Source organism: Malus sylvestris, chromosome 7 (assembly GCF_916048215.2).
Source record: "Malus sylvestris chromosome 7, drMalSylv7.2, whole genome shotgun sequence".
Lineage (NCBI taxonomy): Eukaryota > Viridiplantae > Streptophyta > Magnoliopsida > Rosales > Rosaceae > Malus > Malus sylvestris.
The window spans coordinates 11,103,037-11,118,073 of record NC_062266.1 but is presented as its reverse complement, the minus strand read 5'-3'; the positions used below and the strand labels follow the sequence as shown (position 1 = coordinate 11,118,073).

The 15,037-nt window shown below is 36.4% G+C and overlaps 2 protein-coding genes across 2 annotated transcripts in view; one reads left to right on the top strand and one right to left on the bottom strand.

Moving 5' to 3' along the window:
• The first annotated feature begins 5,900 nt into the window (after positions 1–5,900).
• LOC126628555 (uncharacterized) overlaps positions 5,901–15,037 on the top strand; it is a 111,477-nt gene continuing 102,340 nt past the window's right edge. Inside the window, exon 1 of the mRNA XM_050298291.1 lies at positions 5,901–5,997. Coding sequence (XP_050154248.1) covers positions 5,951–5,997 — 47 coding nt within the window. The 5' untranslated portion in view covers positions 5,901–5,950. The remainder of the gene's footprint in view (positions 5,998–15,037) is intronic.
• On the bottom strand, positions 11,602–12,652 carry LOC126628552 (uncharacterized). The gene is made up of 2 exons (XM_050298287.1): positions 12,581–12,652; positions 11,602–12,455 (listed from the first exon to the last, which is right to left on the bottom strand). Exons 1-2 carry the CDS (start codon positions 12,636–12,638, stop codon positions 11,710–11,712), a joined length of 804 nt encoding a protein of 267 aa, XP_050154244.1. The 5' UTR covers positions 12,639–12,652; the 3' UTR covers positions 11,602–11,709.

The window sequence follows — 15,037 nt, the reverse complement described above, 5'->3', positions numbered from 1 at the left end:
TTTTCATTGCTCTCAAGCCTAATTTCTATATACGTATGTATTATTATTTTCTGGAAAAGTATACGGGTTTTACAGTAAGAGGTTATTATTTTTGGAAAGAGAAATGGTTTTTAAAAGCTTTGTTTTGCCTACTCACGTTTTCGGTTTTTCGCCCCTCTGGGTTTTAGCTGCTGAAAGTTCGTATCAACGAGGATTTTTGGCGAATCTCAGTATAGGTGGCTACCTCTGAGGGTATGATCCTTACCCACACTACTGTGCTTTTCTTATGCTCTGATGTCGTGTGTAAATTAGGTTCATTCCCATTCACAGCGCACTCTTATCTTTAAGCACTTTTATGTATAAATTTATTCACATTTTCCACATCACTATACTTTATGGCTTCGTCACCTTCTAGGTGTCGGCCAGCACAGCTCGATTCGGAGTCCTAGTGGACATTTCGGGTCAGGGAGTGTCAATTATCATTCTATATAAATTAAAAAAATTTAAGTTTTATTTATTTATTTATTTTTATAGTATACTACCAGCAAGGAGTGAGATCAAAAAATTATAAAACATATTAAAAATAAAAGTATCAAATAATTTAAAAATAACAAACACATAAAAAAAATTATAATAATTAATTTACAAGAGAGAAAACTGTGAAAAAAAAATATGTGCAGGCTCGTGATCGCTTCCTCTACACCTTGAGTATGGGTACATCGTCGTTTAAATTTTAAAACCATACAAACCCTCATGAATAGTACTTTTAAGGGAATTCAAAATGTGAAAGCATATATAAACGTAAAAGGTTTTTCAACTTTAAAACGCAACTCCCTTCATTTTGCGTATCCTTGAACATTAGGTATTTTATAGTAATTACTAATGTTTTTCATTAGACTCTTATTTTGGATTATATAATACTTAAAACACAAATGTTTTTGTTTGGAAGTAAATATTATGTGATAATTGGGGGTATGCATGTACTAGTTTAGAATTATGTTTTATATTTTTTTGGATCAAATTATGTTTTTTATTTTCATTATTTATTGATTTAAAATATATTTTTTAACGGATAACGGGTCTAGTTATATTACCTGATAATATTAACTGATCAATTTCGAATCAGATTATATTACTCGTTTACTTTAACATATACGACATGACTTGTTAAGATATCGATTATGTCACGAAAACAACATGAAAACGAAAAACACTACGTACCAATGAAGTTGTTAAGATATCGATTACGTCATTCAAACCCTATAGCTTCTTCTCGGACTCGTCTGTAGGGGTGGAAAAAATTCCGAACCGAACCGAAAAAATCCCAATCCCAATCCCAAACCAAAAATTTCCCAAACCGAAATTCCCGAAATTTTTGGGATGCTATCCCGAACCGATCCCGAAATTTCGGTACAGGATTCGAGATTGGCGTCTCGATATTTCGGGAATCCCATACCGAACCGAAATATATAATATTAATTATTTTATATATATATTTATACATATTTCGGGAATCCCATACGGAACCGAAATATATAATATTAATTATTATATATATATATATATTTATACATACATATTATATATATTATTCTTTTATAATTGATGCTAGTAGTTTCTAATTCATGCTCTGCAACCTGGAATGCCCTACACTTGCATATTTTTCATGTTCTGTTTGATATTTATTTGGATTTTATTATCTCAGAAATCAAAGAGGCACCTACTTTTCCAGCCTTGTCAGCACCTGTCACACGCACACTCAGCTTTGCGGAAATTATGGGCATTATGTCGAAGATTTCTGGCGAAGTAGAAAGCACATGAATCGTACTGTTCAATCACCCACTTCCCACACGCAACAGTAGCTCATGGGTACCACAGATAAATTTGCCAAAGTTCTCTGACAAAGTTGAGACACGTGAAGCTTGCAGCTCCCACTACATCGCTCTGACCAAGAAGGGTAAAAGAATAGCAAAGAAACAACACTAACAAAGTTTAGACACATAAATTTCGAAGGTCTAGCTACCATATTATTACCCACAAGGGTAAAGGAACAGTACCACTGCTGGATAATTGGAAAGTCCCGGTGTGTCAACCTCTGTTCTTCGTGGCAAGGTAGACTAGCAAACATGCCCAACCTTTACTCACATTCGAGAAAACACTCCCAACAAGATTGCTTGCTCTAAAATCGAAGAGGCACCGCCCTCCGAATCTTGAGAGCCAGACTCCCAACATGATTACTTTCTCAAAAATCGAAGAGAGGGTAAAGGAACAGTACCACTGCTGGATAATTGGAAAGTCCCTGTGTGTCAACCTCTGTGCTTCGTGGCAAGGTAGACTAGCAAACATGCCCAACCTTTACTCACATTCGAGAAAACACTCCCAACAAGATTGCTTGCTCCAAAATCGAAGAGGCACCGCCCTCCGAATCATCGAGAGCCAGACTCCCAACATGATTACTTTCTCAAAAATCGAAGAGAGGGTAAAGGAACAGTACCACTGCTGGATAATTGGAAAGTCCCTGTGTGTCAACCTCTGTGCTTCGTGGCAAGGTAGACTAGCAAACATGCCCAACCTTTACTCATAGTCGAGAAAACACTCCCAACAAGATTGCTTGCTCCAAAATCGAAGAGGCACCGCCCTCCGAATCTCGAAAGCCAGACTCCCAACATGATTACTTTCTCAAAAATCGAAGAGACACCGCTCTCCGAATCTCGAGAGTCAGACCCCCAGCAGGATTGCTTTCTCAAAAATCGAAGAGGCATCGTTCTCCGAATCTCGAGAGCCAGATCCCCGACAGGATTGCTTGTTCGAAAACCGAAGAGGCACCACTTTCCCAACTTCAAGAGCTGGATCTCCTTGGATAAAGCTTGTCTGTAATCTTCACACGCAACATCAGCTTTCCAGATACCACAGACCACTTTTTCAAAGTGCTCTGACAGAGTTAAAACATGTGAAGTTGGCAGCTCCCACTACCGTGCTATGACCAAGCAGGGTAAAGGAATAGCATTATTACTTGATGTTAGGGAGACTCCTATATATGTCGACCTCCATCCCCAACGGACAGGCAGACCTGCAAAAATGCTCAACCTTTCCTCTTATCTGAGAGGGCACTCCAAACGAAGCCTTTCGAAATATTCAGCTTTCTTTCCCCCCGATAATACCTCTGTAAACAAGCTATACTAGAGCAAGAATATCTCATATCATCAGGGTTAAAAGCAAGAGTATCCCATATCATGCTTTTTCCCTGTCTTTTCCTTTGGCCTTGTTCTTACCTGCAATACAAGGAGAAAGAGAGCAATCAGTCAGCACTTGGAATCAAGCTTCCAGCCAGGAATTGACTGCCTGGAACCCCTTACCTGATTACTTACCTGGCATTGCTCTCGAGTACTCATCTTCAACATCTTATGCTTCCAGGGAAGATACCGCATCTGCCTGAGGAACAGATAGGGCAAGTGAGAAGGATACAAGGAAGCATGTGGAGACAAGCGTAACAGGACACGTGCCGATACATCCACTACTCTGTCAAAAGCAAAAGTATTCCATATCAGCAGGGTCGAACGTACTCTAGATTTGATGGACTTGTTTTGACCCTCAAATTCTTCAGTCGGCCTTATACTCTGGAGGAAACCAGAAAACCCTCCAGCCCAGTTCAAGAATAAGCATGTGGAAAGTTACTTCTTCAAAAGCAAAAGTATCCCATATCATCTCTTCTCATTTTTCTTCTCTTTATCCTTCATGCTGCCTGCAAGATAGGGAGAATGTGAACAATCAACCGGAGCTCTGATTGCTTACCTTGTCTGTCACCTCTTTCAGCAGATCCCCTAGCTCGGCGACTTGGGGGACTCCTACTACATGGTTTGTATCGCGCTTGACCGAGCCTCAAACTACAAGTAAGCTTCAAGTGAAATTGATACATTACCTTGTGCATCTCCACCAGTTACGGATTCCACCCCTGGATGGAGGAAGAGTACTTCCAGAGAAGATGCCACATCTACTTATGAGACAGATAAGGCAAGTCAAGACGATACCACACTCCGGTACTTAGAAGTTTCGTGGTTACGAGATCATTCTCCCACAATATTTCCTAATGTCATTTGTACTAAATCATTCACTTGTACTCACTAAAGGAGAGCTTGAACCTATGTACTTGTGTAAACCCTTCACAATTAATGAGAACTCCTCTATTCCGTGGACGTAGCCAATATGGGTGAACCACGTACATCTTGTGTTTGCTTTCCTATCTCTATCCATTTATATACTTATCCACACTAATGACCGGAGCAATCTAGCGAAGATTACAAAAAGTGACCGCTTTCGCTACCTAGGATCTATCTTGCAAGAGAACGGAGAATTACATGGAGATCTCAACCATAGAATACAAGCTGGATGGATGAAGTGTAAGAGTGCATCCGGCGTGTTGTGTGACCGTCGTAGGCCACTGAAGCTCAAGGGAAAATTTTATAGGACGGCAATAAGGTCAGCGATGTTGTATGGCACAGAATGTTGGGCGGTGAAGCATCAACACGTACACAAAATGGGTGTAGCGGAGATGAGGATTCTTCGTGGGATGTATGGGCACACGAGAAAGGATAAGATTGGGAATGAGGATATCCGAGGTAAAGTAGGAGTAGCCAAAATTGAAGGAAATATGAGAGAAAATCGGTTCCGGTGGTTTGGACATGTGCAAAGAAGGCCTACTGACGCTCCGGTTCGAAAATGTGACTACGGGATAGAGGTTCAGGGTCGAAGGGGTAGAGGAAGACCTAGGAAAACTTTGGAAAAGACCCTAAGAAAAGACTTAAGTACTTGGATCTAACGGAGGACATGACACAAAACCGAGCGCAATGACGTTCTAGGATTCATATAGCCGACCCCACTTAGTGGGAAAAGGCTTTGTTGTTGTTGTTTTTGTTGTTACAATGGCTGATGATTTCAGAATGCTTGATTCTTTTGTCTCTCAATAGATTGTAAAAAGGGTTTAATTAATTTGAAATTTGACTCTGATAAAAACAGTCAGGCATGCCAATGTTCGATTAAATGGTAGTGTGAATGAAATGACATTCCTAGTTCATGAATGTGTTCTTGAATTATGTATTTGAAGAACAATTCATAATTTCATATTTCAATTTGGGATTCCTGATTTGTCCCGAAATTCCAAAAATATTTTGGGATTTCTGAAATTTGGGATTCCCGAAAATTTGGTTTGGAATTGGTCTTTAAATTTTCTTCCTAAAAATTTTCGGTTTGAAATTCGGGATACTAGTTTCGGTATGGTATCCCATACCGAACCACCCCTACTCGTCAGTGCCTCTCTTAACTCTCGCGGTCTTTCTTCTCCTTTCAGCTTCAAAAGGTTTGGGTTTCTCTCTCTCTCTCTCTACCTATTATATATTTAATTTGTTTCGCTCGAAAGAAAACAAGGAAAATTCATCAATTTAGAATCTGGGATTCATAAATTGGTTTGGATATTTGGAATGAAGTTGTATGTCCCTTCAAAGCTTAAATCGTAAATTGGCTTTTGATATTTGAAATGAAGTTGTATGTCCCATCAAAGCTTAAATCGTAAATTGGTTTGGATATTTGAAATGAAGTTGTATATCCCATCAACGCTCAAATCTTTGTGGAATTAAATTGTATAAACATTTGGATGTTTGAAATTGTAGGGGCTCAGACGTCAGACTCACAATGGAGAGGAAAGCTTGTGACAGTGAATTCCAGGACGATGGCGATTTTGACAGTGATGAGCTGAATGTTAGTTTGATTTGTAAATTCTGTTATTGGGTTTCGGTAATTATTGGGTTTTTTTTTTTTTTGGTGATTTTGTTGTTAATTGATGATTTATGATGTAGATGGAGCTGGAGCTGGAAGAGGATGACTTTGATGAGCATGATGGCTAGGATGAGGAAGAAGATGGACAAGAAGAGGGTAAGAGGAAAATGGTGATGGGAAAAACGATAATAAAGATGTCGAGATGGAAGAACTCAAAAGAGAATACATGAATCTTCGTCATCAGGAGCAGTCAGAGACTTCTGTTCACAATCCTTTTATTTGTAGTTATAAACTTGTGATGCTTAATTAGAATGAAGACATAGTACTACATAATGTGAATATAGGAGATAATATGCATGGCAGTTGGAAGGTTGGTGACGAAATTTGATATTAGGTTACAGAAGTCATTTAATAATATAAGAGTCCGGAGTGTGGCTATAGAAATTGAATACTAGTGCCATTGTCATCTATGCTCGAGGCTAGTTTTCAGTATCTATTTAATTTAGTTATTATGAAAGCACAATCGAGTTATATACGCATATGCAATTCTTCAATTTCGAGAAAAAAGAAGGAAATACAAAGATATAGGCTGACATATGATGTTAATTTTGTTCTTCGTTTATTCCGTCCCATAGATATTTTAAATAATCTGAATCGTCACAAGGACGAAGATCTTAAAAGTCAACCAGTGAAGAACCAAAAGGTGTGTTTTTCAAAATAATGGCTCTTGTAATATCCATGAAATAGGTTTTATTAGAAAATAAGCCCGCGCTATGCTGCGGGAAATCAGTGTACTAATCGTAACTGGATGAATAAGAAACATTTATCTGAATAAATTCAACATAATAATAAATGAACAAAAGGATATATAAGTGAATGAAGTTGATAAGATAAGTAACTTGTTTTTTATATGGATTTAAGCAAGCTAATATGAAAAGGAATGGAACGTTTTTTATTTTAAAGATGTGGGGACAAAAAATGCTTTGTTTCCGTTATAAGCAGTAGAAACAGAAGCAAAATGCAATTTACACATCTTTTGCCCTTGTAGTGAAGATAGGGAAATATATGTAACAGAGGAACAAAAATGATAGAAAGTGTTTTGTACTTGTAAGTAGCAAATTTGTGAAGGCAAAACGTTTAAAGCAACAAATAGAAGGGTTGTTTCTATAAGCCATATAAAAAACATAAGCAACATGCAATTCACACATATTTTCTCCCTGTAGTAAAGGCGGAAAAATACATGTCCTGCAGGTGAGCCATCTGTTTGAGCACTTAACAAAAAACATAAAAAGTGTTGTGCTTTTGTTCTAGTAGCGAAGTTTTTCAACCACAGATTTTCAAACCAAAAAACATGCAGAACATTTTGTACGACTGGATGACGGAGATTGTGGTTGTTCATTTCTTCTGAGAGCGGACATCTTCCACACTACAGCAATAAAATAGAAATAACATTCTAAGAAACGTTCTTACCATGGAAACCATTTAGGTGTGTGGGTGGAAAACAAATTGTAGTTTACCTTTCTTTTGATTTTTTTGTCTGAGATTTTGTCTTGAGTGCGGCAATCGGCACTTTGTCGGTGGGTTCAATTTTGGGGACAACCAAATTGTGGAATTCACCAGCAATTCTAGCAAAATTGGTTGTATCTGCTTGCTTGTTGTGAGGTTTCTTGCTGTGAATTAAGGGAAAATATATGAGGATAGATAGAAATGTGATAGTTATGGAAAACTGGGTGAAACAATGGTGCAAAGAGATTGTTTGATAGTTTTTTATTAAATGCAAAACATACAACCAAGAGTAATCTTTACCTGTCAGATTTGTTAGCTTCATCAATGAACAACACTCTCTTTGAGGTTTTGGCCGGTTCAATTGGTTGGGGTTGTTGTTGTAGCAACTGGGAAGGCGTTAACGGAGTAAGGGTTGTTTGGCTCATAACTTGTTTTCCTGCGGTGGTAGTCGGTGTTTGTGGCTTGATTGAGGCAATCGTTGGGTTGGAGAGGTCTTGGTCATGGAGTAGTCCATTAACGATCAAGTCCGTTTTCCTGAAGTCAAAAGAGATTTGGAATTGTTTTGTCTCGCCGATCAAAGTTTTAAGAAGTGGTGGTAGGATGAAAGGATCGTCATAGCCGTCCTCTATCACCAAAGTATGGCAAGACACAGGAAGCATCTTTTCAGCATGTCTTCCTATCATGAGGAAGTTGTGTTGATTCGTGCTATCTTCTACGATAAGGTCGATCTTGAACCTGTGCAAGAGGAGAATATCTTGTTGTTAGGCAATCATTACTATTAATACTAATCTTGTGAGCAATTTATAAAATGTAGTAGAACCATTGTAATATTGGGCATGCATGAAGAATATTGACATAAAGATAGACAAATTATTTAGGTATAAATTCTTTTCATATATGAAGTATGATTCATGTATCATCATTATGCTTGTTTTGGGAACTTTAACTTTTCTTCGTTAAAATTAGGGAAAACTGTGCAGTTGTAGATTATCACAATCTTTGATAACAGCAACATTAATTAAATTGTAATGGAGATGCAGACAACTCCAAAATTATTTGTATGTATGCATTGAGATTATGAGTGAAAATGAAGTGAGGCATAAGAGGGAATGTAAAAGTATATGTTGGTTCAAGAAACCTTTTTGTTTGTGTGTATAGCTGATCGTGAATTCAAAAGATTGTAGATTGAACCTTGAAGTATAAAGATATACAGAAAGACATTGTTGAGATAACGTAGGTACTAAAATGTTATTAGTTATGAATTTTATAACGATAAGAAGCCAACTTGTGGTGCGGTAAACCAGGTAAATCAAGTTGGTTTAAAAATTCCATTGGATAAAGAACATCTACATTTTCTATATTTTCCTTTTTAGAAGACACCGAATCAAAACTTAGATAGATACGACTTTCGCCAAGGACCATACCCAATACAAAAGTGTTTATGTTAGTGGTTGTATCATTTCATGGTGTCACAATAGCTTTTTCTTTTAGATATGAAACATCTCGGAAATTGGTTTTGAAATTTGTATACACAGCTGAAACCATTGCTTTGATGGCATCTTCATCAAAATGGATAATGAATTGTTTTGGAATTTCAACCCAAGAGGTTGCTTCATCAGTTGAAGATATATATTCGATAACAGTACTGTTTCCAATATCTAGTATCCATTTTGCAAAATCAGCAAGTTCTTTTTTTTCCCCTTCGTCAAGACCTGTTTTCGAAAGCCTCATGTTTTGTTTCAAAAAAAATATAGTTAAGTGGGACCAAAGGTATGAACTTGTTAATGAAGCTTGAACAATGTCAGCAATGTTACCGTTTGGAACAATAGGAAGAATTTGCCTAAAATCACCTCCGAAAAGAATCGGTTTGCCCCCAAATGGTAAATGGTCAAAGCCTGGTTTCGACCCTTTAAGAACATCACGGAGGGACCGATCTAGAGTTTCAAAACATTTTTTATGATTCATGGGTGCTTCATCCCAAACAATGAGAACAACTTTAGTGATTAGTTTTGCAAGATGAGTTCCTCTTTTAATTTCACAAAACGAACAATCTGTGATATTGATAGGAATTTTAAATCTAGAGTGAGCCGTTCTTCCACCAGGAAGTAAAAGGGAGGCAATTCCAGATGAGGCCACTGCTAAAACGATTTGATTTTGGGATCTAATTCTAGCAATGATGGTAGTCCACAAAAAAGTTTTGCATGTACCACCATGACCATGCACAAAAAAGAGGCCAGATTTGTTGTTGTCAATTGTTTCCATCACACAGTCATAAACATTTTTTTGCTCTTTGTTTAACTGGCTGATAAGGAACGAATGCTTTTGTTTCAATGACTTTGAGTCGTAACTTAACTCTTCTCTTAAACTCCTATTTTTAAGTCTATCCATCATTAGATTGTTCGGTTGTGGTAGGTGATGCTTTGATAGAGAACTATTTGAAGCTGTAAACAATTTCTCTAACTCGTACATAAGAGAATTTTTTTAGTTCATCTTCGTATTTGGAGACATCTTGCAAGCCAAAAGCATTAACCATGTTTTTGGAAATGTCATCGCACATTGTTTTCCAATGTGCTTCAAACAAAGTTGATGGATCAGCAACATCACAAAAGAGAACCAATGTGACAAACAATTCCCTTAATTGAAAAGATGATGCTGTAACAATCGCTTCTAACATAGCACTATTCCATTCTTTGTCGTCTCCTAATAAACCAAGAGAGTTGCATGCAGCTTGAAAAGTTGGTTGAAGAATGTTTTTGACGGTCTTTAAATGGTCAAAACTAAAGCAGCCTTTTTGGTGGTTAAGCAACAACCTCAAATAGTATAATTCACCGGCAGTAGGGTGAATGTATACAACTCTACCTAGAGACCTGCCTTGTTTTCTACGGTTCCATTGTTTTTCGTCTTTTTTCCAAACATACTTGGTAGGAAATTTAACGTAAGCTAACTTACGTGCATCAGGGTCTTGGACATTGCTTTCAAACCATTGTGTTAACATAGTGCTTTCGAGCTTAGAGCGGTTAACAACATAGTTTAGATCATCTGTGTCTTTGAAAATAACATTTTGATCAAATGGAAGGTGTATAGGTAACCTCTCAACTGATGGTTCTCTAACATGAATGTGAAATTGTAACAATCTCCAAACTGCTTCATAAGGGCATAAATATCTACAATTTAGATAAGCCACAACCTCATCAAACTCTTCATCCTCAAAAACAGCTCTAGCTCGATCAACGCCTTTAGTTATGTACTTAAATAGATACTTGATTAGTGTTGATTGACAGCAGGATTCAACATTTATATGTGCTTGATATTTTAATAATAGCTCACGATTGTAAGGGACAACAAATGTGTTATCAAGCTTGATTCCATTTTTTAGAACAAATATGTTATCGAAATCTCGACGCTTATATGCAACGAAACCATCATCTGAAAAAGTGGTTTCACTTGTGAAAGGTTTAGGAAATTTTTTTGAACATTTGTTTTCTTTCATGCAAGGTGAAAATTGATTTGCAAGACCACATGGCACGTGGATCATATATTGAGAAACTACATCGAATCCAACCTTATCAGATTCTTCATCAGGCATCTCAGCCGAAATGATAGAATCAATATCATAGGGAGAATGACATTTAAAATGCTTGTTTACCCAAACCAATATGTGACAATGAGGAAGACCTCGTTTTTGGAACTCCACCGTGTAAATCACTGTTTTAGAAGAAAAAAAAATGCAAAATTTTTAAAACATAATGGTCTACACATATAGTGAGAAGATGAATAAACAAATAAAAGAAGAAATTTGAGTATGAATGATGAACTAACTAGATTCAACATCACCAAAAGGTTGGCCTGATTTGATGAACTTAATCATATGATTAAGCTTTGCTTTAAAAAATTCTGGAGACTATATCAGGCATGTCTTCAACTTTACAAGCAGGTTTATCACGTAGATCTTCAATAATTTCAGGCCACTTAGCATTGCAGGTAAAAATGATAAATAAATCAGGATTTCCAAATTGACGGCATATGGCCATGGCATCTTGATAATTGTTTATTATATATCTAACACTGCCAGTAAACGAAGTTGGCAAAATGACCCTTTTACCAAGTGTAGAACTGCTTGTATTTCCTACTTTAAGTGCTTCATGAATTCCTTTAAGACCTTCAGTTCTAAAAGAATCTTGATTTGCCCTGATGAAATCTAACCTATCTTCTTCAAGCGTTGCATATGTATCAACTAAATATTGTTGAAACAGTCTGCCGCCTTTCAACAGGGTGTTGTTGTGTCCTGGTCTATACTGAATTTGATAACCCAGAAACGCTTTCATTGATATTCCTTCAGTCTTTTTTCCTTTTAAAATTTGGATTCCAAGGAAGGCCTTTCTTATATCCATCTTCACCGTATGGGAAAATGAGAGGATATTGTAGAGCCATGTACTTAGGATGCAACTTTGTGATTCATTGTAGGCCTTCCGTCCTATGTTCCACAGTGATATCTCTTTCAGTGTGAAATTCACCAATATCCCCTACTATCAAGCCACCAATCCCATCACACACCGGTAAATTATACTGTGCATCATGGTTACCTTGTGCACCGTACAAACGCAAACGTAAATGAGTTGTGGACCCTTCATCAATCTTATCTCTGGCGATTCTAAAAAGTTGAACAACCTCATTATGTTCATCCAACATTTTAATGAGGCCATGAACAACATCTTGATCGTGTGTTTCAACGATTTTTGATCCACCAAAGCAACTAATACGATTGCTGACTTCATTTTGAGTATCATGAATGTACAATTGTGCAAATTTAGGAGTTTCGCCCTCTGTAGGCAACAAAGAACCCATTAAATGATGCACTTGACCATTAATCTTAAAAACATAAGGACCCCGACCCTTGTTGATCAATGCATCGACTTTGGCTCCCATTGAAGTAACCGCCATCATTGAATTATATGATCTGACATTTGTTTTAAATGTCAAGCAGCTTGGAGAATTTTTGGGATTCAACAAATGATCTAAATAAGCAGGGGTGGGTTTAATGCGTGGGAATGTAACTTTTTGACTCATGCAACACGCAGTAAACTGGGGGGTAGAACCAGATGAAGCGTTCGTTACCCTTTGTTCTGTAGACCAAAAGAGGGCACTGCAATATTGACATTGGCAGTTTCTTAAGCCAAAATTAATATATTCTGGAACAATCCCTATAAAAACAAAGATTATCAGAAGCATCCATCACATAAACAGCTAGAAGTTAACTACCTGAGAAAAGTGAAGTCTTGAAATTAGCAATAAAATGTGAATAGAGTTATGTTAAAAAGTTGCATACTTTTTTTTTTTTTTTTGATAAGTAGCCTGTCCAGTGATGAGCAGGTTGAGGATAACATGATTGGCTTGAGCATCACTGACTAACATATTGTGCACAGTGGCACGATCAGCAAGAAAAATTGGCACAAAAATAGGATGAGAAGTTGTCGCAGGCGACAAATGTGGGGCAGAAACATCATTGATGGGAATTTTCTGTTCGAAATTTGATGCAAATGTTTGGGGTGGTTTGTTTTGGTTTTCTAAAAGTGGAAAAGAGCTTGAAACATCATTATATTCGTCATTGTAATCGGTGGGAACATCTTGCAAGTTTGATTCACTAAGATCAACATCCGCAACAAACTCATGCAAAACGGGACGTTGATTTCCAACGGCCCTTCTACGTTGCCGTATTCGTGTAGACATAAAACTACATAAACGGGAAAAACACATAGAAACAGAAGTGGTTTGTTGTTTAATAAAAGCAATACACAAAGCAAAAAACTATGTTAAGCATATGAAATTAGCAATGGACCACAATTCATTAAATCAATCAGTCAATAAAAACACAAATATATCATATGCATAGCTGAGTGATATAGTAAAAAGTATGGATAAAAATCGTTTATAATTGTAAAAAAAAAAAGTTGTGATAAAAGAAACCAGCATAAAGATTAAATAATAAAGCATCCATGATAAAAATAAAAATAAAAAGTATCCATCGATGATTGCATGTTGAAGGCCACAAAAAAGTAAACAGAAACAAATGAGGTGATGGTTGTTTAAAGATCAAGAAATCTAACCGATATAGAAGCGTAAGCGCAGCTGCTTACAAACGCTACCAAGTAGTAATGTAGGATCCCAACAATTAGAACTGAAGTTACAGAAGCTAGAAAAAGAAAGAGAAAATATAAACACGTATATGAATGAAATGATGTGTGCTTCAATACTTTAAAGATAGGACATGCACACAATAGGTGAAAATACTTTTTTGTAGCCTAACAGGATTACATAAATCATGAGAAAGTACGACTATAAGAAAGTTTGAAGATTAAAGTTGACATCCACAATGTCTGATGTTGTAAACGCTGGAAAACATCATCATTAAATCTGTTTAGGGAATCATAGAAACCCATGATGTGATTTCATTACCTAGGATGCATATGTTTACCTAGAATCAAACTCAAACCAATTTGTTTTGCATTGTACAACATTCACCATATTGGAGATGGTATTGAACAGAATGACATAAATGATCATAATTTTGCCATCCACAATGTCTGATCTCGTAAACGTTGGAAAACATCATCATTAAATCTATTTAGGGAATCATAGAAACCCATGATGTGATTTCATTACGTAGGATGCATATGTTTACCTAGAATCAAACTCAAACCAATTTGTTTTGCATTGTACAACATTCACCATATTGGAGATATTATTGAATAAAGCGACATAAACGATCATAATTTTGATTTGAAATGTTAATTTTTTCTGCATCTCAGATGGGTTTAACTAACGACCAATCATTTATACTTGATAATATTATGAATTATCAGCTGGATAAAGCTGTTAAAATGTGTTTTTGAATCAGTTCTCTCACAGCATGTTTATCCACGTTGTTCATTTTTACCTGCCTTTTATTTAGAATTATAATTCAGTATAGTTTTGATGGCTTGAATCTTTTTTACATTACACCAACTTAAGGATGTAACAATCACAAATTCTACTGCTATCGTGCTCATACATAGTCAAAGGATGACATAATTAGATAGCTTCATCTAATCCCGATGTGCACAAAAAAATGTAAGAACAATAATTAAACCAGTGTTAAATAATATACCTCAGAAGTCAAAGGGGGAAGTTTTCCAGCTAATGATTCAATTTTCTGAAAATCGCAAACAAAGCAAATTGATTAGCACTAACTCACAGAACAGTAATGAATAGCTCAAAGACAGTGGCAAAATTTTGTTACCACTAATCACACACTGGTGAAACAGACATCCTAGCAAAGCTACACCAATTACTAAACACTATAGCCATTAGTTCTAGGTTCTGTAAGTATTATCAGTACAATTTAGCATGTTAGTTATATGCTTTATCTGATGATAATGCAACTATTGTACCCAAGAACATTGAAATGTAAGTTATGTCTATAATTATATTATCTAGTATTTCTCACCTAAAATTTTCCAAGCCAAAAAACATATTAGGACAATTTCGGAACTCCTATGTACAAATGTTAAGCATGTTACTTCAACTGAAATAAATTCTACATACAATGAGATACACATGCTCATTCCAAAAATGGAACCCAGATAAAATGTGTTTTGTCTATTGTGCAATAATCCACTGTTAACTATTATACTAACTGTCATACTTCTATGACACACTTTAGTTCCATCAAACATACCAGAGTTCACCAAACCAGATGCTAATTAAACAAATTAACAATGTAAAACCAATTTTAGTTTTGAATATC